Source organism: Cygnus olor, chromosome 7, assembly GCF_009769625.2.
Source record: "Cygnus olor isolate bCygOlo1 chromosome 7, bCygOlo1.pri.v2, whole genome shotgun sequence".
NCBI classification, from domain to species: domain Eukaryota; kingdom Metazoa; phylum Chordata; class Aves; order Anseriformes; family Anatidae; genus Cygnus; species Cygnus olor.
In genome coordinates this window covers 9,546,913-9,570,182 of record NC_049175.1, presented here as the reverse complement: position 1 = coordinate 9,570,182, position 23,270 = coordinate 9,546,913, and the positions used below count along the sequence as shown (strand labels likewise).

At 42.9% G+C, this 23,270-nt stretch overlaps 1 protein-coding gene across 1 annotated transcript in view; it reads left to right on the top strand.

The window, feature by feature from the left end:
* Positions 1-2,235: 2,235 nt before the first annotated feature.
* CCDC6 (coiled-coil domain containing 6) overlaps positions 2,236-23,270 on the top strand; it is a 46,105-nt gene continuing 25,070 nt past the window's right edge. Inside the window, exons 1-2 of the mRNA XM_040564166.1 lie at positions 2,236-2,577; positions 20,988-21,137. Coding sequence (XP_040420100.1) covers positions 2,236-2,577; positions 20,988-21,137 — 492 coding nt within the window. The remainder of the gene's footprint in view (positions 2,578-20,987; positions 21,138-23,270) is intronic.

The following is a 23,270-nucleotide window of genomic DNA, read 5'->3' as shown; positions in this document are numbered from 1 at the left end:
AAGTGGTCTGCGGTTAGATTTTCTGCCTGGTTTAGATATTTGTGCTATTAAAGTTGCCTGGACAAGCTGTGGCATGCTCTGCAATCCGGTCTCCAGCTATCTGATTACAAACCTAACTTCATCACAAATCGTCTTACAGCATCCAGTAGCAAAGTCTCTTTCTTGTAGCTGAGGTGTATTCCAGTAACAGCATACAGCTTTGCACACCTCAGAAAATTATCCTGAATGTAAATCAACTTCCAGTAAGGAATTTTCCTCCCCCTTCTAGTCCCTGGGACTTATCTGATCTGGCCATGGAAAATGCTTATAACTCTGGCAAACAATCAGGCAGGAGACTGATGTGATTAAGGTGTTTTTTTTCCTTCTTTCTGAAGAGTCTCCACTGCAGCCCCTGCTGGAGTGCGCTCAAGCATTAAATGCTCACTGCTGCAGCACACAGCCCCCCTTCCAGACAGCTTCCTGATGAAAACAGAGAAATGAAGAAGTCTGCAAAGCCACAACCTAAAATTCAAGATGCAGAGTGTGAGAAGGAGATGCAGAGCATTTTGATGTCATCATCGTGATGAAGTTTAGCTGAAGTCATCGATGCACATCAATGCAAACTGGAAGTGCCAGAAGCCAGGTCCACAGCAGCCTCATGCTGAATAAAGTGGAAGGAATGTCCTCAGATCTGTTTCCAGGGTGATGTTATTTCCAGGGAGCGTGCTTTTCCCCTTCGGCTCGAACACTGCTTTTCCAGGAGCCATGTCCATGGGAACACAGCTCTCCTCTCCTGCTCCCAGCCCCAGACAGGAATTAACCTGGACAACAAACGTATTCTGGGGGCACTTTGCCTAGAAAAATCCCTATTCCCTTGAATTTGCCATATGATTCTTAAGACACCTCTGAAGAAAATCGTCCTCCATTTTGCTGTGCCTGGTAACCTGAACATTTATCACTTATGAAGTTTTTAGCATCTTGAGATGTATTTGGTGGGAAAAAAAATTAATAGCATGGCTGGCTGCAGGAAGCTGCCAGCTTGACAGAAGATTACATCACTTTTGTTCACGGGCAGTGTGAGGACGCAAAGAAAGAGTACGTGACCAGAGGTTCACCTCTCATTACACATCACACAAATAACGAGGGACAGCCAAAAGGAAAGAGTTGGGTTCCTTGCCCATCCCACTACAAACGTGGAAAAACAACACTGCCATACCTGTGTAATGCTGCTCTAGCATGAGGAAGGACTTGACCCTGTATGTTAAAAAGCAAAAGCCTTGAAGAACATTAACTTCAAACACTGCAAATGAAGGGTGAGAGTCACTTCTTACCGCCTTTTACATGTACTTCTCTGCAATCTGCTGAGGCTGATGACTGAACTTTTCAGCATCAGAGGGGCTTTTCCCTCTCTGTGATACTTCCCCTTTCTCACAAGGCAGCACTGTGTGTACGTGTATGTTTTATGTGTATATAAATATATATATGTATCTTTCAAGAAAAGGGGTTTCAGTTGTTTCAACTGCATGTAAATGAAACTTTGGGGCTCCAGCTTTGTGTCACCTGGAGCAAAGAATTGCTGTGTGAGCCCAGATTTTTTCTACACAGATTGTGGAGCTGAATGCCTAGTATTTTTTTCCCCGTGTATTTAGCGGTAAAACCCAAGGTTTGTGTGTAAGCTGTTTGGTATTACTATTTTAATATTTAAACATTCAAAAGCCTTACCACTGGGGGGATGTTTAAGTCGGTATTAAAGCAGAATAAAGGTGCTTTTTGACACTGTTAAAACTGAAACAGTGAGAGCCAACGTCGTCCCCAGCAGGAGGAGAAACCCCTGGGTTTCTGACACTTGCTGAGACTTGCCGCTTCCCAGTCCCGAGCCCGCAAAGCTCTTCCCATCGCGACAGGCCGACAGGGGCAGGCAGCGGCCGCCGGGGTGCGGTAAGCTGCGGAAACGGGGCCGGGCTGCTCCGGTGGGTGCGGGCAGGGCCTGGCGGGCACCCCGCGGGCCGCGAGGGGCCGCACGGGGAGGCCGCGGCCCGGTGAGGAGATGGCGGAGGCGCGAACCGGGAGGGGGGGGCCGCCCCCGGGCCGCCAGGGGCCGCCGGGAGGCGCCAGGGGCCGCCAGGGGGCGCTGTGGGCGGGCGGCGGGCGCGGGCGGAGCGGGGCGGCCGCTCTCGGCGCACGGGGCGGCGGCGGCGGAGCGCGGCGGGGGCCGCCCCCTGCTCGCCTGGCGGCGGCGGCGGGGGAGCGGCGGAGATGGCGGACAGCGCCAGCGAGAGCGACACGGACGGCGCCGGCGGCAGCGGGGGCGGCGGGAGCGGCGTGGCGGGGCCGCTGGCGGCGGGCGGCCCGGCGGCGGGGCCGGGTGGCGGCGGCGGCGGCGGAGGAGGCGTTGGCGGCGGCGGTTCGGGGGGCGCGGGCGGCGGCAAGGCAGGCGGCATCGTGATCTCGCCGTTCCGGCTGGAGGAGCTGACGAACCGGCTGGCCTCGCTGCAGCAGGAGAACAAGGTGCTGAAGATCGAGCTGGAGACCTACAAGCTCAAGTGCAAGGCGCTGCAGGAGGAGAACCGCGACCTGCGCAAGGCCAGCGTCACCATCGTGAGTGCGGGCGGCGCCGCCGCCGGGGGGGAGCCGCCGTGGGGCCGGGCCGGGCCGGGCCTCGCCGTGCCCCCGGGGCCGGGCAGCGGGGAGCGGGCAGGAGGGGCCCGGCCCGCACCCGGCCCCCACTGAGGGCGGCAGGCGCGGCCCCGGAGTTTCCCCGAGCCCAGGTTTTCCGCCCGCGCGGATCGGGGCTGTCCCCTGAGGGACACCCCCGCGGGCAGGCCGGACGGGCAGGGGCTGCAGGAGAGCGCCCTGGTCGCCAAAAGGCTCTGGGCTAGGCTCGCCACCGTGCTGGCAGTGCTGTTCCCAGAGGTTTGTGAGAAACTCCCCTGAAAGTCCCTCAGAAGCAGCGCAGGTGACACGCTGTGCTGTCCTGGCCCGGCTCGGCTCTGGTTTATGAGCGCTGAGAGGATAAACTGCAACACCGCTTTATTTGATGCTGTGGGGCATCAATCCTCAGCAAAGCACATCCACAACATAGCCAATATGACATTTTCTTCTGTCAGTTAGGTGTTTGGGGGTCCGAGCAGGGTATTTGTGCTCCTTCAGCTGCCGGAGCGCGCACTGAGGTGCTCACGGCCTGTGAGTGGGCAGAGGGGTAATGTGCCAAGGACCGAACTGAGGTAACGCTGGTGGCTGCAGGCACCGGCCTGCATGTCCTGGCCAGCACAGGGGTGCCCTGGAAGGCTCTCCAGCCCACCTGCGTGTGTGTTCTCTTCTTCCCTGATTTTTCACAGGGAGTGCTTTCTTGCAAGCATATCAGCTATCCTATTGATAATCAGGTTTTCACTGTTGATATATCTAGCAAAAGAATGGGATCTGGAGCTTATCTAGGCAAACCTCGCATCTGGTCCCCGTAGTAAGCTTTCAGCTTCTAGCAGGATGTGGGCCGGAAGAGTGCCTGAAATACAATACAGAAGTAATTTATTCAGGGATGACAAATATAGTGCCAGTCGGGGAAACATGTGCTTTGTTAATACTTTACGAGTAGAGAATGTGTCTTAATTAGGTAGCAGCGGAGTGCCTTCTAATGCTGGAAGGGGCTAAGACATCTTGTCAGTCAGACATTTTCTCTTTGCCTGTTAGAAAGACAGCATCTTTCTGAACCCCTGGTAGGTGTGCTATTGTTTGTAAACAAGTTGAAAAAGTGTTCGTGTGACTTAAGGTTGTTTTGGTGCTTTCCTGGGGACTTACTACCTCACGTTTTCATCAGATTTCAGTTGACAAAAATGAAGTATTTTTCTTAAATCTAAAACTGCATCTTTTCTGACATCCTGGCTAAAGAGAGAAAAGGTGTTAGACTTTTATAGCAACCTGTGGGCTGTCTAGAAAACCAGCATCTTCAGCAGACACTCTCTCTTTGGTATGCTAAACTGTGTGCACGGCTAAGTAAGCCACTTCTCATTCAGCAAGCAGCAAAATAATGAACGCAAAACAATTTTTTATTTTCAGGCCACCAAGACTCTGTGCTGTGGTTTACATAGTCCTTAATGTAAACACATTTGCAGTCAAAATACTTTGTCGTGTTGCTCTAAGTATGAAAGTGGTTGGAGATGAGCTGTGTTGGAACACAGAAATGTGTGCCATTTGCATGTAAATGTAGTTAAATGCAAAGTTTTCTGATTTTCTTCATTGTGATTCTAAACCTTTGTCAATTTACTCCCACAACCCAGCTCCTGCTCCTAGAGGAGAGCCATGCGGGCAGGGCTGTGGCACGCCAGCTTCCTGCTGTAGGCACTGTAATGTCACGAATCAGCTTTGATTTTTATCATTTGCTACGGATGAGCCGTGAAGCGCAGATAAAAACGACAGGTAGCTGAAATAGCAGGTGAAATGACTAAACTTGTGTGCTGTAGGTGAAGGTGACCCTTCTAGCCATGAAGCTCTTCATCCCTAAGCCTTTTGCTGTCCCTTTGCTTGAACTTGGCCGTGCTAGTGCTGCAGGGACACTAAACTTTCCTTAGTTTCCTCCATTCTCTTTAATGGTTTTGAATATTTTCCCTTTAAGCTTTACAAAGTAGAAAGTGGTCTTTTTCCTCCTTCCTCTTGCACCTGTATTGCTGAATGTGTTAACACAGAATCAGAATCATCAGAAATAACTGAGATCCCTTGAGCTGTTTGAAGACAGTTCCCTTTGTACACGTTTAGCAATCTTTAATTATATGATTGCATGATGTTTCTGCAAGATTCTTTTCAGGAAACAGACAGGATGGTGGGTGCTTAGGTTGGGAAAAAATTGTACATCTGAAAATCTCAAAAGCTACATATTTGTGATATTAAGTAGTTACTTTTGGTTATAGTGCTGCGGTACCACAAGTGGAGTTCCTGTGTGAACTTCCTTTATTTCTTGGTGAGAAAGGTCTGCAAGGAAATGTCATGTTTAGTGGACTAAGTGTGGGACAGCACAACTTCTCTAGTGAAATAAAAGTACATTGAAAACTGGGTGGGGGAATGATAGCTTTCCAACCCATTGAATTGTTGCCTGTCACAGAAGCTGAAGAACTTCAGCTAGGAGCCGGGTGCATGCATGTCTCCGTCAGGAAGTTTCTTTTGAAGTTGATAGAACTTGGACTTCTAGCTTTTTTTTCCACTTTTCAGTGTTTGATGTTACAAAGTCGACCTATTTCACAGAAAGCCGTGTAGCCTTTAATTGATAGTGAAGCATTTTGTTTTTCTTGGTTATTGTTTTGAATTGACAGGCCTCATAAAAGCAGGCTGGTTTTGATAACAAAACCAGTTTCGGTCTCTCGTTCTTACAGGTACATACATGCTTACCCTTGGTTGTTAGATTCGGCAATTTAACTCACGTGGATTGGCCTCTTAAAGTCAGGCATCTCCTGTAGCATTAGAGAAAGAAAGTAGAATAAGCCTTATTCCATTATTTTTTTTTCTAACTGATATCATGTACTTGAGTAGCCTTAATGTGAAAATGTTCCCACTCTGGAGTGCCTGATACAGCAGTTTGTAATGTAGGTTTTAGAGAATGGCTTCTCATTTTTTCCCCAGTTTGCTTTGCAGGGAAGGAAAGACTCCTAAAAGTCGCATGTTGTGGGGGTGCGTAGATGCCCAAAGGAGCATCAGTTGGGATGAAACAGACTGATCCAAACTGCTGACAGCATAAGTAACCTCTGCAGCTAAACCTGCACCTCAGGTGTGAGCTTGGCTGTTGCTGTTCTCTGGGTGTTAGCAGAGGGCAGTTGCATCTCCTGGCTTTTCCTTCTCCTTTGCATTTCTGCAAAGCGATGTGAACAGGCTTCTGCCAGCTGGGAGAAACAATGGAAGAGAAAGGCTTACTCAGCTCTCATTTCCTTGCTTGTAGTCACAAATTCTGAAGAAATTTGTTGCTTCCCATAACAGACATCTCCTGAAAACAAACAGGCTTCCAGTGACTTACAGATTAGCAAAATCCTGTGTGGTACTGTAGAGTTGTTACGGTTTTCTCAGTAAACAACCAGAGTTAGACTCTGGAAATAAATACGATTTTAGCAGTTTGTTCTCAAGGAAGTATGTGGTGGGATGTGTGCATGTTTGTGATCTGCTGCCACGGCTCTTCTTGGAAAATGTCAGCCTGGATAGGTAGTTTGGGGAGGTTAATGGGTGTGATAGAGTGCTGAAAATCCTCTGCACAAATTGCTTTTTAACAGCTTTTTCCAATCGTGGAGTTTGCATCAGAGTTTCAGAGCAGAGCACCTGTTCCAGTGCAGAACATGAACAGCAGGAGAAAGGGCGGAACAGGCTAACTGACTGAAAACACGAACCTTTGAAAGGTGCTTAGTTAAGGGCAGAGGGATCAATGGGAGAAATCAATTAGTAGGTACAAAGGTACAAAGTGGATCAAGAAAGTGAAGAGATTAATGTTTTAAAAGAGGTACCTGTAAGTTTATCATTTACTCTCGATTTTAAAGTAGGTCTTGCATGTGTGAAAGATATGGGTCTGCTGTTTTGTGGTGTCTTCTGTTGGTGTAAGAAATGTCTTTGGAGCTCCAGTATCCAACTGGTTCAATTCTGGTTTGTAGTCAGACTAAAAATCTTTCTCAAATACCTTATTTTAGAAATGTTTTGTTTACCTGCTTTTTAGAGTAAAGACAGCATTTTTGCAAAGATTAGCAAGTTCATACACAGTGTAACTTCGTGCACAACTTTTCAGGAAGAGCAGATGTAGGTAATGACTGCCTTGTATTTGAATTTCATGTTTGCCTCATTCTCAAGAAGTTTCTAATGATCTTCTACAGAATGTCTGGAAAGGAAGAAAGAAGCTTAATAATGGACTTAATGTTTTTCGCCCTTAGGTTAACATGATAAAAGCAGTGCTATTTGCTGCACTGCTGGCAAACTAATAGTAGGAAGGTGTATTATCATCTGCTTCCCTTTGGTACGTGGGTATGGCCTCTGGCATATTGAAGTCCCGGGGAAAAATAACTGTAGTGGTGGTAACAGCACATCACTGTTTGTCTGTGCTGTAGGACTTCTTCAGTACTGGTTAAAAAGCAAACTAAAAAAAAAATAGTTTCTGTCCTGGGCAGGACTTGATTCAAATAGTGAACAGGGAGCACTGAACACAGCCGCTTGGTCTTTCAGGAGTCTTGAGGCTTCAGAGGGTTGCTGCCTCACCTACTGGGATTTCTGTCGCATCTTCGTGTGTTTCTGAGTAGTTCCCGCATCAGATCTTGTAACTCTTATTGAAAAGTGTCTTTGGGAAGAGTATTTGGTTGTAAATAAGTCTCTGAGATGAAGAATCTGAGTGTCCTGTGCGAGTGCTCCTAGTCAAAGCCTTCCTCGTTGAGCCGTTACGTTCTTGCAGTGCCTTGTGGCTTGGTTAATGAGTTTTACAAAGATACAGGCTTCAACAGAGGTCTTCTACTTTACTTTGACAACTGAAAGAAGCTCTCAAGCTCTGAGATCCTGGAACTCTAATGTGCTGGATCGAAAACGCTGTGGCTAAATGATGCACTGTCTAGTCTAAACACATTTTCTTGCTTCAAGTTTATCCAGATGTTTCTGAGAGCTTAATTTGGAATGGATAAGTTTTATTTTTTTTATCTGGTATCATTGGTCTTTGTGAGCTTAGCGTTGTGAGCTCTGGCTAATTTGGCAGAGCTGCAGCAGCACACGCGTGCCTTTTCCAGACCTGGCTTGTAGTGCTGGGTTGCCTGGTAGTTCTTGGTTTGGTGCTAGTAACTGTGGAACCATAGTCTGGGGAAGGGTATTTTCCCTTGTTCTTGACTTTCGTGAGGATCTCTTCTCAGTACAAGCAACCTCAATGAGTTTTTTTCCCCCATATCAATTTTACCAACGCTATTTGCAGCAGTGAAGGTGAGCTGTCTCTGCTGGGGACTTTACTGAATAACAATGCACAGTAAATGTTTTGATCAGCATTGTGCTTAGTACATGTTGGTGTGAAATCGCATTAGAAATTTCCTACTGACAAGTATTTTTCAGATCTGTAAGCCACTTTGGAATTCCAGCTGTATACTTTGATTATTTTACTGCTATTTTAAATATGGTATGGCATGTATTACTAAATCAGAAAGTCTTATGGGTGCCATGGACATGCGCTACACCTTTGTGGTTGTCTTTATTACAAAAAGTCCTTGGCTGAAAGATGAATCTGTGCTTATCTGCCAGAACTTGTTCCCTATAAAACCACGCTGAATTACTCTCTTAATGTTTCTGTCCTTTATATAGTAAATGAATTTGTTTTCAGTACTGCCATTGGGTTGATACCCAACTCTGATAACCATCTGTGTCTTGCTTGCCTTGAAAGGTTGCACAACACTTCTACTCCTTTGTCTGTGACTTTATTGGTATTGCTGTGTTTAATAATGGTGGCATGTCTTCAGTCAATAGGAATATTGGCATATTGTTCTGAATTAATTTGGGGCTGGAAGTGAAATGAGAACCGGTATTTCAGAGTACATTTGGGAATTCTTAATAATGCAACGTTCGTGGTGTTTCTCTAGGCTTGCTGTTCTGTATGTGAAGTCATTTTGCTTTTCTCTTAGATGAACTTTCTCATCAAAGTGGTCTTGAATTGTGCATCAGGCTGGTTTGTAGCGAGTTTTTATTTTAAGAATGCCATTTAGTGGCAGGTTTGAACATTTACTGACACTAATGGCCCTTCTTCCTTAGTATATCTCCAGTGACTTAACATTTTGATGGAGAGGGTTGTTTTAGTTTCTTCTGCATTGTGCCCCTAATGGGTTTACTTTGACCGAAGAAAAAATAATTCCTACACTGTGCACTACACATCTGTTGCTTTGGATGCTAGAGTAAAACATCAGGCTTCTTTAGAGGTTCTAGCCCTGTTGCTAATCCCACTTTGAAAAGCTAGTATAGGCAAGACTGCAGAATAATTTCCAAATCCTGAATGTTCAGTACTTCATTTTAGTTGAGGCTTTGAGTGTGATGGAGCTTTTGATTTTTATTGCTGATTTTGAAGGATGAAGAAAAGCTGACTTTTAGAGCAGTTACGTGATCTTTGGTTTTCTTGCATGTGTTAATTCATTTTCCTTGTTGGTAAACTTGTTGGTAAACAACTGGTTGGTAGTTTCCTCCTACTGTTGATACTGACTTCAGTTAATATTGAAGTTATTTTCTAGGCTTTTAGCCCTAAGTGTTGGTATGTATGGGATGTATTTTCCTCTATGGGCTTGTAATGCTAAAACTCCTTGTAGTACGTGAGGAGATAGAACTGTGTGCAGCACAGGTGTGTTAAGCAATCTTACACAACTGCTCATGATTTCAGCAATAGATTTTGTTACTGCACTGCATCCCATAAGGTACTCTTTGGTGGAAACTGGAAGACCATAAAATGCTTGGAAGGGTGACTCTGCACTGTTGCAGATAGGGCTGGTCGGGGAGCTCTGCGCAGGGGGTGCTGCGGGTGGACGTAGTGCTGGTTTCTCATGAGCTGTTCTTGCAGTGTGCAGTGAAGAACAAGGCAGTGCTCCTCCAAAGGAGCAAACGTTGTCAGCGGTAGGCATCCGATGTATTTCAGCATAGCCTGTTAAAAGCAGCAGAGAGAAACAGTTGCTTTGCTGCTCTTTTTTATGCTTGGGGGTAGGAGGAAGTTGCTGAATTTAGCAGCAGAGCAAGGGGTGAATCCTTTTTTGTCGTCCTCCTTAAAAAAAAAAAATCTGGAGGAGGAGAATGATAGGGACAAAATGTACAAACTGAATTTTGCACAAGTTTTGGGATCCAAGCAGAATGAATGTAAGAGGTGAAGACATGCTCTAGAAGAGGCAGAAAATGAAATACAAAACAAATTCCTATGGATCAGTAACAGAAAACATTGCTGTGATGTTTTGCTTCTAACACAGCAGCCTGGGGACATCCAGAAAGGAAGATCTCAGGTTCTACTTCATCAGTCGAGTGCTGCTGTCTGAGTAGAGAGATGTCTTAGTTTTGTAAGATGGACCATTATGGTCCTGCTGAACACATGGAATGAAAGAAAGAAGTAAAAGTGAAGGCAAGACAGTTGAGGTAAACTATTCCAAAGTAAAGTATGAAATGTCTAAGTTGGAAACTGTAGCAGAAGTTGCAGATGTGCAGATTTCACATCTGTGAGTTGTAAGGATTCCTTGATTAAAATTGAAGCAAGTTTTTTGCAGAAATATCAAATCATTTTTTAATTGTGATATTTACATCTGTATTTTTTCAACTTGTCTGTTTAAAACACAGACATTGCATGCTACCTGATGCCTGTAGTGACAGTTATTTCAGTCCCTGGGAGCTGTGTGTCCCTTCCTGTCTTCCATTGCTGTGACTTAGTTCCTGGAAAGAGGGCATTCCTCCAGTTGATACTCTAATTGAGGGAGAAACTCTTAGCCTAAGGCCTTTTCTTTCCCTTCAACTCTGAACATACCTGCTTAAAATTTTCATCTTCCATGTATTAATATTGCACTTGGTCTGCTTTTTGGTTTGGGGTAAGCTTTAGGAGGTAGATGTGCATCTCCTCAGCTGTGCTGTAGATCAGTGTCCTGGCAGTTTCAGCTATCTGTAAACTTTGGTCAGATGTTTTAATTCTTTAAACTGCCTCGGAATGTGATGTTTCTGCTTATGTCTATAGAGCTTAGGGGGTTTTTAATTCCTTTATTGTTGTGGATGCTAATCATGATATTTAAAACTCCTACCACATAGATTAAAAAAAAAGCAATCCTACAATGATACCGTTCAGTCCTGAATAAAAGTATAAATGATTCTTATCAAGTCAGAAGTGATAAAGTCTGATGTTTAATGCAGTGTAGTACCAAGTTTCTGTTCCTTACAGTTTAATTTCTACTTTCAGCAGATTGTTGGAAAAGTTTTTTTTTTTTTTTTTTTCCTATAGTGGTGCAGTTGCCGCTTTGTTTCCCTTCACTTCCAAATAAACAGCAAAAGCAGTTACTAAGAATTTTGCCAAATGGATTTTTTTTTATCAGTGCTTTTCCAAGAGCTTCAAGCAGTATGTATTTTGCACACCCGTGACAAATGAAGAGTACCATTTTTCTCCAGCTAGTGTTGCCAGGAACTGATTCATAGGCAAAACCCTGCCCTCATAGACCCTAAAGTAGTGACAGAATCAGGAGAGTGGACACGTCCAGAGAGTTGTCTCCTGAAGAGTAAATTCAACCTGAGATGAAGGTCTGTAATAACTTCCCTTTTCTTTGAAAATTGAGATATTTACCTGAAAGTTCTTGCTCCACAGGTGGAAAGGTTGGTAGACATTTCCTGTTTTTCTTTTTTTTTTTGTGTGTGTGATTACTTCTCAGTCTTAGACCTACTTTTCCAGTTCTTTTTGGGGTGAATAGTCAGGGATGATTGTATTTCCCCATATCCTGCAAACTTCTGCTCGTAGAGAGACAGAACAGAAGGACGTGGATCTTTCATTTTCCTCATTGTGTTCTCCTGCAAATTTAACAGACATGTTTCTTGTCTTGAAAGCCAGAAAAGTGGTTGCACTTCAGAATATTGTGGTATGTATAATAAGAGGTCTGAACTGTAGAGAAAAAAATCTCCATTTACTGACTTGTAGGGAATCATAAGTGGAAACACTTGTTTGCTCTGATGGAATTAGAGCTAATACACATTAACATTGGGACGGATGGTGCCTTGGGAGCTTCATAACTGAACTGGCTTGGAACAAGGTGTGATGAACATCAGGAACAAGCTGACAAGTGCTTTTCCAGAAAACCAAAGTGTGAGGGAGGAAATAAGGTGTTTTTTTAAAGGAGCGCTCTTAGCAGGCTAGTTCTGTTGAGTGACTAGGCATGCCTTGCTAGTGGGGTGAAAACATTGCCATCCCTGACGATTATCTGTGTTGTATCGAAACGAGTCATTTAAAAAAAAATGTGTTTTTAAGAAAGTTGTGGAGGCACTGCATCAGTGATCCTACACATTCTGCCTAGAAGCATGGGGTGTAACGGGGTAATGCTTGGGCTGTTGTCTCCTCTCGTGAAGAAGAGCAAGAGTTTTATATGAACATGCTTGCTGTGCTTTACCTGAGCTGTGTAAAGGGAAGTAGGGCTTTCATGAAGATGCCTTGGGTGGTCAACCTCTCTCTCCTCTCTGCCTGAATTTGCACTCCTCTGTCTGCAAAGAAAAACAGTTGTGACAGGATAGATGCTTTTAGCAAAAGCTTTCTGTGGTTGCATTTCGTGCAGAAGTTTGTTGTTTTAAAACACAGGTCAGTGCCCGCTGGCACAGGCATAGATACCTATGTGAAAAGAGGCTATTCAGTAAATTAGTCACCTAGTAGTTATTCTTCTGTTTTCTTATTTTTCTTTTCTTTTTTTGTTCTTTTGAATCTTTTTTTCCTCCTCTGAAACTTTGTGAGCATGCAATACTGAGTTTGCTAGTTGGTCAAATCAAGGCAGTGTATTTTGTAATTACCATGTGCCTACATTTAAAGATAAAATGTGATTTATCAGTGAGGGAAAAAGAGGTAATATAGTACTTAGAATATATTAGCTTAAGAAACAGTGCTAATTATATTTTTTGTGCATTAGACATCTGATATTACAGAGTAATCTGGACTGATTTGCAGCAGGACTGCATTTCTTGCAGATTCTCCTACTGAGTGGTGGTGTTGCTGGGTTTTAAGCTGGTATTGATTATTGGTTTCTAAGTAGCCCAATGCAATTGGATTGCATTGAACTGGAGTGTTTTAGATGCAAATCAAACATAAAGTCACAACATTTCTAAAGAAGGGTGATGGTTCTAATGATCCTGTAGCCATGGAATATACGTTTTTATACAAAAAAAAAACACAGAGAACTTAAACAAAAACCCCACCAGTATATGCTACAAGAGTTGCTATATGCAGTTTGATCTTTTTTCCCCTCTTTCACATCCAGAGGGCTGTGTTGTCAAAAAGTCAGGCAAACTTAACATGAAGCTACGAATGCAGCTATGTGTATATCTGTGTACCCATATATGCCTGCACCTTTATTTCATTTTTAAGCAGCTTTTAGACTGAGGCTGAACAAAAGAAAAACCTGTTCCATGTGCTTCTGTATTCTATTTGTTTTGCACTTATTGATTAACTAGCGAGCTATTTACAGCACAAGATTACCGACAGGTTGACCAGTGAAACAGCAGCAGCAGTGGACGCCAAAGAGTAACACAAAAACCTTTCAACTACTCATCGGTGAAGGTTTAGTAGAGAGATGCCAGGCTCCGGTTCAGTGGCCCTCGTGACTTTGTGTGCACACGCGGCAGCGAGGAGCATCTCATCTCGCTTGTATTTTGGAATGCCTTGACATGCATGCACATGGGAAGTGTGCTGCTGCGGAGCGTGCGGGAAGCGCGGTGTGGTCACACCTAGTGTGCGTGGGCAGCAGTGAGGCAGGGAAACGGCTCGGTGAGATGGAGCCGCTCGGAAAGGCCTATGGGCTGGATTGCCTTTTCCTGCTGGGGCATTCCTGTCTCGGCCTGTAGCTGCTGCTAGCTCACGTTACGGGGCTTGTGTGCGGGAGGCAACAGTGGCTGGGAGCTCCCAGCTTCTGCCTGGCGATGTGCAAGTATCAGGAAAATAGGCACTAGAGCTGTGCGTCTGGTCGGCGGTGTAGCTGCTATGGTGGTGTAGGGTTGGGCACTCACTGTAGGAAATGTTTAAACACAATTTGCCTCTGTAGTCCAGCTGCCTTCCTTCTGGGGAGCTGTATTAACACCTAGGCTTTAATTACACTAAGACCTGCACAAGGGTGCCTGATCATGGTTAAGCTACTAAGTAGAAGTGATTTGAAGGTTGATGCGTCTTCTGGGCCCTATATTGACATTTTCTTAGTTACAATGGCTTTTTCAAGGGCTGTGCTTTTATTAACTATTTAATGCCAGTATTTTGATACAATAAACTCCCTTGAAGAGAGCAGACTCCATTTTTATGTTTTGAAGAAAGGCATTTACATTATTTTTAAACTATTTAAATAAATTCAGGAATTCTGCTGTATTAATTCATAATTACATGTGACTTGTTGTAAGTTGTATACAATGAACCAAATACATTAAATTTGTAAGTATTCTTGCTTAGGAAATGACTCTTTCCATAACTTGCTTATTGCACTTGCACCACTTGTATATTTCAGTTGTGCAAGGCTCTTGCAGGTCAACATCAAACTGCAGAGAGAGAAGCTGTTTGAAGTGTTTACAGATCTGAAGTGGAATGGAATTGCATACCATCAGACAATTTACTGTATTGCTGATGCTCACAGATTTAGTGTGTATGAATACTGCTGAACAAGTTGGTGTTTAGGAAGGTAGTCAATTTTGAAGGCTCCTTTAAAGTGCTGTTTCTTGCAGAGCTTTCCATACAGTAAGATGCATGCACGCGTATCTTGAATGTAACTTCATTTTTGAGAGAAGTTATCACAAGGCTGCGTGGGTGATGTGTAGCTGAAAACATCTGATTACAGTTAAAGCTGATGTGGAAGAAAAATGTGTCTCAAGTCATTTGTCTCAGCTCATTTCTCTACGTGGTCTGTGCCGGTGGAGATGAATAAGGCAATAAGCTGGGTCGCTTTGTAGGTATCGGGTGAAAAACTTGCCGTGCCTGGAGTTGAGCAGCAGGGGGTTGTGACAAGTGTTTTGATGCTTCCAGCCAAAACCTGGCTGGCCTTTTAGAAAGGGGGTGGGAGGGGATGAAGGGGGGAAAGAATTGCCAACTATAAGCAGAAATTAAAAGAACTGTATTTTAGCACTTTAATGGCTCATCATACAGATATTTCTGTGTTACTGTAATAAAAGCTACATATCTTCTTCTCGTACAGCAGAACAAACCTGCTGAAATGTGATAGGAGTTGTATTTTGAGGCAGTTCTGTGTGTGGCTTTAATGTTACAGGATAGGTAACATTTAGAGTAGTTGGAGTTAGTAGGTTGAAGTCTGGTGCTGGTTTATTAATTTATTTCCTCTCCTGTCAGTGTGTTGGAAGTAACATCTGTGGCACGACTGTAAGTTTAAGAAAAAATTAAAATGAAAGGCCCTTCTGCCTCATCTACCAGGTTTGCTTTAAAAAAAGAAAAAAGACCAACACCTGGGGTTTTTGAAGGAAACATACCAAGGCATTACTGCTTGGTTGTTGTTTTTTTTTTTTTTTCACGAAAGTATGTGGCTTCCACTGTGTGCCCAAAGATAAGGATACGCAGCTCTGCTATTTGTGTAACTCCATTACTCCTGAAAATTCCTCTTAAAGAAGGGAAAAGGAAAAAATCTTAAAAGAAAAGAAGAAAAAAGAAAGTAAAAAGAAAGAACATACTTGTATGTCAGAAGTGAGGAAGTGACCCTGGGGCTTGCCCTAGATCGAACAGGAAATCACACTGCGAATCGAACCCAGAGCTTGAATGCCAGCTCACCACTGTAACCGCAGGAGCATTCACTCTTTGCTCTGCAGACAGGCCACCAGACTGAAGAAAGTGCCTGGCTGTGGGTGCAAAGCTGCCCCTACAGCACATGGGGACTTCAGCAGACCTTCATTGTCCTTCAACCCCACAGCTTGCTGCTGGGCAGTCACAGTAGTGTGTAGTGGTGTAAGTCTTGGTCTCTGAGCTGATTTTTGTTTCATGTTCCTGAGAATTGCTTTTCCCTAGGACGCTGGTTGCAGTGGTTTGTATTTCTCCTTGTCTGAAATGTGCAGGGTGTGCAGCGAGGTTGTTTCAGGTGCTGCCGGAGGGTTTGTAGGAAAAAACAGCTCTTGCCTGCAGCGTAAAAGTTCCCCCGTAAGGGAACAGTATCAGTTCACTGGAATATTTATTTCATTTGTAGACCGAGAGTTTTCCATATTTTAAACTGGTGCCAGAAATTGTGGCCAGAACAGTATCTTTAGTTAGCAATGCTAGAGGAGGGGTGTGCACTACAGCAGATTTGGGAAACGTAGATCTTGTTTTGTGCAAGAATTTTATATTTCTAAAATCCTGCTGTTGTGACTTACTGCTCTTCACGCCCTTTTTACCTCTTCCTGTTTTCTCGTAGGACTTTGGGCCAGGCTGCTTTCTGAAGAGACAGCTCTAGTTCAGCGTAACATGCGCAGCAGCTGAGATCATCCCTTCTGAAGCTGCCCCAACCTTTCAGGCTATATTCAGTAGCAAAGATTGAGTTTCTTTTGTACAGCCAGCAGATTAAATTGCTCTTCAGCTCCATCTGCAGGCTTATATTATCCATAGGGTAGTATGCATATGTCAGTTCCTTGATAACGTAGTATTTACGTTCACTGAGTGGCTCTTGGATTGTTGAACCTGCTTCCTTACCTCTTTGCAGTACTGGGGAGATTTGTGAAACTTTTAGAAGAGCTAACCTGGGAGGAGAAGGGAGCATAGATAACTGAAATTTTTATTTGACTTTGTTAAAGCTGATGCCTCATTAGAAAGCCTGGGTTTTGCTGTTTCATAAAATCTCACCATTAAGACACTGTGGTTGGAATATGGTACAGTGATCAGAGAGACAGCAGCCCACCAGAAGCAGAAACTGCTGCAGGAACTAGAAGCAAGTGGGCAGAGGAAAATCTAGCAGCGTGCACTTTGTCTGCTAGAGATATATTTACAGGAAAAGCTGACAGCGTAACAATAAGTTAAACCTAAACTTTTCAGTTTAGACTAGTGCATGCAGCATGTGGAAAAATAACTTGTGATGAGATTCACTTCTCAATGCTATACTCAGTTACTATATACAATTTAAGAGAAATATCTCTTTTTTCTTTTAAAAAGCAGCCCATTGGGTTGTAAACTCACAAGGATGTGTTTTTTTTTTTTTTACAACACACATCAGCTCTACTAGTAATCAGGATGTCCCATTCTATTGCAATAGAAATGGAAAAAAAATCTTAAAAAATACAAGAATTTCTATGCATTTCATGTGCATAAGAGCATTTTAAAATCCCCTCTTCATCCTTTATTTCTTGCAAAATAACATGATAGTCTTTGACCTTTATGTTCTCGACCACAGTAGTTACAGGTTTTTCCTCAGTGGGTGTGCCCGTGCAGTCCTGTGAGTTTGAGACACGGGGACAGGTGGCTGTGGCTGTGTTTCTGCAGGAAATCTGTGCTGGAAGCACATTGCTCGTTTCAGGTTTCCAGAGACTGACTGAGACGGTGTTATCATTTTATATCACTCAGGGTCTCAGCAATTTGTTTTGTAATCTGGTATACAGAATGAAGTGAATTGCTGTTTGTGGATGTTGAATGTAATATGAGTAACAGGAACCACGAACTCTGTACCTTCACAGACCCACTGTCTCTGATTTCCTCACCCTTTCTCATTTTCTGCAGATCCTATCAGGGCCTCTTTTCAAATACAGATACTTAATAATGAGGCAGATTGTTTGTATGGAAACACAGTGTATATATATATGTCCAGAAAAATATCGCAGTGACAGTCTGTGCAGGAAATAGGATGAAAAACATTTTTTACTGCCTTGAAACATCAGCTTGACTGTGGGCTAAATGAGTAATAGTTCCAAGATTTCAGGCATTATTAAGATAAACATGAATAATTTTATCATTTAAGATAGTCAAACTATCTCCAGTGTAATGATTAACACGATAAAGGGAAAGAATCAGAATGGAAGTATGCAGATTTAGAAGAAATATGGTAACACTTGCTGTGCTTTTTATACCCAGTCTCATAACTGTAGCATTTTTTTTTTTTTTTGGACTAATAGTTTGTGTTGAAATTGCTGACCGTCGGGTAATTTCAGAGGATGTTCATTGTATTACATTTGATGTATGGATATCTGGAATTTACAGATCCTATTTGGATTTATAGGCTTCCTGTTTGTTTAGCTGAGGAATATGTTTCTGGTGTACTGGAGGCAGATGTAATCCTATTCAGCTTTTCCTTTGAGCCACCTGAATCAAGCCGGTGTCCTACGCAGTGTGGGCAGCGGGGTTGTTCCTGAGCAGCCTCCTCAGGCCGAAGGTGTGGCCCTTGGGTCCTTATGGCCCCGTGCCAGAGCTCTGCCAGTGTGGTAAGCCAGTTTAGGAAGCTGATCCCGGAAAGAAAAATGGGAGGAGGAGAGGAAAGGATGACTGCTTGGGTGTCTCCTCCTGCCTGCTCTGGCCCATTGCCTGCTCGCCTCAGCTCCAGTGCAGGCGCTGAGGAGGGGCAGAGCTGTTTGCCCAGGGCTGGGTAGGGATGCTGGCAGCTCCCAGGCATGCTGACCTAAGCACCCAGTATTAATGTGCCACCAGCATCTGGCTACGGGGTGCTGCTCTTCAGGTCAGTGCTGCAGTGCTCTCGTGTCAGAGCTTTAGATGGGTGCAGAGCAAACTGGTACAAGTTAGAAATGAACAGAAACCTAAGTAGAAGTACCTTGCCTCTTTATTTTAGAACCCAGTGATTTCTAATTTAATTTTAGGTATGCCTGGTCTGTCTTTCTCGGTTTTATTGTCTTTGAACCATTGAAAAGCAGACACCAGTAGAAATCCTGTGGAGTGAAGACAATGGAGGAGATGGTTTTGGAACAGAACAAATGAATTTTAACGATTTGAGGACAATGAACCCTTGCAGTTTGACTTGTTTACTCTGTTCTGACATTTCTCTGAAGACATAAGATGTTAGTAGCTCAAAGTAAAGCCACATTTAGAAAGTGATAGACAGTGTTATTGAGATATTAGGTTCCTTGTGTTGTAGAGTTCTGAGACATAAAATTTTAAAAGCTGACACTTTAGTATCTCTTCAAACCTTCTGGGCATCCATATATTGTCCTGATGTGACAAGTGATGCTACCGATGCCAAACGTGCTGGAGTAGGGGTTCTCTGCCAGTGAGATGCAGTAACATTAGAGCATTAGCAAAGAGGTGCTGTGCAGGACCTAAGCTAATAAACTAAGCCAGATCTTTTTTTTCTTTTTCTTTTTTTTTCTCCCCTCCCTCAGCTTGGGTTTGTGCCAAGGGAGAGGGGAACTGGTAGCAGATAATGAGAAGGGCCAAGACACAAAAGCAGTAGAGATGGGAGAAGACTCAAGAAAGCAGTGATGAGGATGTGAAGAGAAAGATGGAGGGAGGACTCAACTGATAAGTTTCCAAATTATTGCTCTAGGTTTTATGATACTGGCGATACGATGAGGATATTTACATTGTCCCTATTGTTCTGCCAGCTTTAAAGACAGTTATGTTCTTTAAGGAACTTTTCTTGTTGGCACGGAACGTGTCTCTGGTTAAGTAATTGCCTCTTGGAATACTAGGGAATACATCATTACAGCTAAAAGGTCACTGGCACAATGAAATCCTTTAAGTGCCTTCCATTGTGCAGTATGTATAAAGAGATGGTTATTCTGGCACGTTTTGAAGATTATGGAAGTTAAACTTTCAGTAAAACTCCAGTTATGCTTTTTGTTACTTCTTTTTTTTCTCTCTCAAATTTTACCACAGTAAAACCTAGTGAATCTTTATGTATTGCTAGCTATAAGCTGCGTTCTATTTCAGATAAATTCTACTTCATTAGAATCAAGGCAAATCACACATCTGCAGTTCAGGTGATGTGGATTTAATTGTAGGGAGTGAAAATATTCCTTAACATTACGTGGTCTCATTTATTAAAAGTTGTGGCTTGGGAATTCTCTGTTTTTGTCATCCCATTGTTTCAGGCTGGTTGTCCTTTGATTGTGGAATCAGGAGTTGGCTTCACCCCTCTGTAGCTGCAACCTTTCATTTGCACGTATGAAATACCCTTTGTGCTCTATCAGAGCAGACTTTCAAGAGAACTTCTTTATTCCATTTATGAAGTTTCTAAAGTCTACAATAAAAAAAGAAGGAAAGAAAAGAAAAAGAAACATCTGAATTGCAGTGCTAGTGAGCTGCCTTTCTTTGTAGCAGTGCCTAGGTACTCTAGGAGAGCTGAAAAGGAAATTGTCTTCTCTAGTGATTTCTTCATGGGGAAGATTTCCAACAGAGCTCTCCTCATTTGAAATTTGAAAATCCTCAGGGTAAAACCACTGCATGCGGGGTTTTTGTTTGTTTGTTTGTTTTTTAAAGTTGATTTTGTATGTAGTGAGGGAACAGGTCTGAGAAATAATCATCGAATCATTGAATATCCTGAGTTGGAAAGGACCCACAGGGAACATTGGGTGCAACTCCTGGCTCCACACAGGACCACCCCAAAACCAGACCCTATCTCTGAGAGCGTTGTCCAAACACTTCTTGAACCCCAGCAGCTCAGTGCCATGACCACTGCCCTGGGGAGCCTGTCCCAGTGCCTGACCACCCTCCGGGTGCAGACCATTTCCCTGACACCCAGCCTGACCCTCCCCTATCCCAGCTCCATGCTGTTCCCTCGGGTCCTGTAGCTGTCCCCAGAGAGCAGAGCTCAGCGCCTGCCCCTACACTCCCCTCGTGAGGGAGCTGTAGAGCAGTAGAAGAATGTTTTCCTGTTGGGCTGGTTGTTGAGCAGAAATCCTCATGATGTGAACTGTGCTGCCTGTGGCTGAGAAGCAAGGCATATCTGCGTGAAAGGATAAACACGTTATTTGACTCCTAGAGAACAGTGGTGTAATCAAAGGGATCTAACAAGAAGGCACAGTGCTGAATGCAGCACAGTCTCAGATCCATGCTTCAGCTCTTATTGGAGAACGTTTAGAGAAGTTTGTGGTTTTTTTTGTTTCTTTTTAGGAATAACGAAGGTAGAAGTTGATATCTCTGAATCAGTAATCTTTTTATAAAGTCTAAAAGGTTGGGGTGTTCATGCATTTGGTTGGGAGAAGCCACTTTAAACCATCAGTGTAGTTTCCAAAGTGGAATGATGGGCAATAAAAAGGAAGAAAGATGCTGTTCTGCTAGAAAAGATAACAGCACTTAGATTCATCCTACTGTTCTCCAAGATGAAAGGACAAGATTTAAGAAAAAGTGGGGAAGAAGAAGGGGAATATAAAGGGGAACAGAGTAGTTGTAATTTTTAACATGGAAACTTGCTTCCTTTCTTAAAACTGTCTTTATTTCACAGCAAGCAAGGGCAGAGCAGGAAGAGGAATTCATCAGTAATACTCTGTTTAAGAAGATTCAAGCTCTGCAGAAAGAAAAAGAAACACTTGCAGTAAACTATGAAAAGGAAGAGGAATTTCTCACTAATGAGCTCTCAAGAAAGCTGATGCAGGTAAGTGGTTCCTTTGCTGATGTTTCTCCCAGGAGCCTCAGGGCCAAATGGTGGTTGAACTTTTGATTTTGTTAGCATGACTGCAGCCAGAGGGACATGGTCACGTTGTAGCTGTTTAGAGCTGACACTTGATAAATGCTAAGTACAGTAACTGTAGTGAGTGTTTTTTTTTTTTTTTTTATTTAATACATTGATGTAGAGTTTGCATCTCCAAATGCATACTGTTGAGAACCGGAAAGTTTTTACAGAGATGCAAAGAAATAGATGTAACTTAAAGTAAATGCTAACTGTTCAACAGAATAGTTGCTATTTAATTTTAAAAGTTAGTGAAACTGACACTTTTTTTTTTCCTGGAGTATATGATTTTTAAAAGGAGTCCTGAAATATTAAACTTTGCATATAAAAATGTGCAGTGATGCTTGAAGGTTGCCAGGAGACTATCTGTAAGTTTATCCATACTTTTAACAAAACAGTTCCTTCTCTTTAATTAAAATGTTATTATGAGTTGGGTGGTAAAAGTAAAAATTTTAAGGTGCTGTAATGACATATGGCAGAGAAACTTCTTTTGATTACCCGTCCTGCTAATTTTTGGAGACTAGGTGAATATTTGTGGAAAGTATTGTACATGCTTGCTCTGCTCTGAGAGACATGCTTAAGTATCTGCTATTGTCCTCTGAAGGAGACAGGGCAGTAAGTTAGGTGAATCGTTAATGTGACCCACTGTGGCTCTTCCCCTGTGATTATTTACAACCTCTCCATGAAAAACTAGTTGAGTTTAAAGAACCTGATTCGTGTGTTCTAAGAATTTCTTCTATTCTGTGGCTAAAGACTTGAGACATGCTTAGCCCTGCAGTTAGGAAATGCATTGTTTCTAAAAAACAATTAGAGCTAATCCCATCTGACACTTTCCTTAATGAAAGCTGGGACTTCTGTGACTTTGTCAGTGTAATGCCTAATGTCGTGTAGTACGTTAAGCATCAAGATAACTTTTCCCAATCTTGTATTTACTTTTTCCCTGTCTTTGAGGACTGATGAAAATGTTTCTGAATAAGATTTGCATTTGCTTTCTAAAGCATACATTTTCACAAAAAATAAAGCAGCAGATGGTAGTAAAAAGAAAAAAAAAATAGGTATGCGTGGGGAGATATTGAGTGTTCTTTTCTATTTGAAGATGTCAATGTTATAGAAAAATCTTCATACTAAAGTCTCTTCCAGGAAAGGAAGAAATGATATGCCAGGCAATGTTGTTTGAAAGGGCTATGTAGAAATCAGTGACAGAAGCAGGTTGCTGGGGGCCATACCACTACATTGTGTGCAGCAAAGTAACACTTTAAAAGCATGAATTACACTTGATTTGACTGAAGGATTTTAGACTTGCACAAATGTGTACTGCACAGGTTCTTCAGTAACTAAATTGACTAATTTTTAGTAATTGCTTAAAATACACTTTGCTGGTAAGATTACCTTAGCCTTTTCCTAGACTTCAACTGTCATATACATTCTGGAAAGTGAGAGATTGCTTTAAAGCTGTATCTATAACAGTTCTTAAAATGTTAGTATTATACAAAGTAGGTTTGCACATTACAGAGAGAAATACAAACTTATTGTCAACTTAATACTACAACGAATTTTTATTATTTTCTGCTGTGGGCTTTTGGAAAGTATCCTTTGGCTGTCATCCCAAATTAGGGAAAAGTGTAAACAATCAGTGATCCTCAAAATGGCCGAAAGTGTGCTGCGTTGTAGTGTATGACATAATTCTAGGGCGTTATGCTGTTTACCCGTTGGAAGTTCAGGTATAGCTTCATTCTCACTATTGAGAGAAAGATTCAGAGAAGCAAAATGAAGTCATAAACTTGATGAGGATATTCTAGCCTTTTATTTGGCATCTGGAGAAAATCCTCAGTTTTGGATTCATCATCATCCAGTAGATATTATCCAGCTTTCAGTAGGCAAGCCGCAAGTTCCTGCTGAAGAGAAGTAACAACATAGCCATAACTACAGTTAAAATTCTGACCACTGCGTGCTTTTATTGAACAGTATCTCAAAATTTGTTTCATGTGACTTTCCAGTAAGTCTCATTCAGCTTTTGATAAATGTGTTTATGTCAACCAGATTTTAAAAGGTGACAAT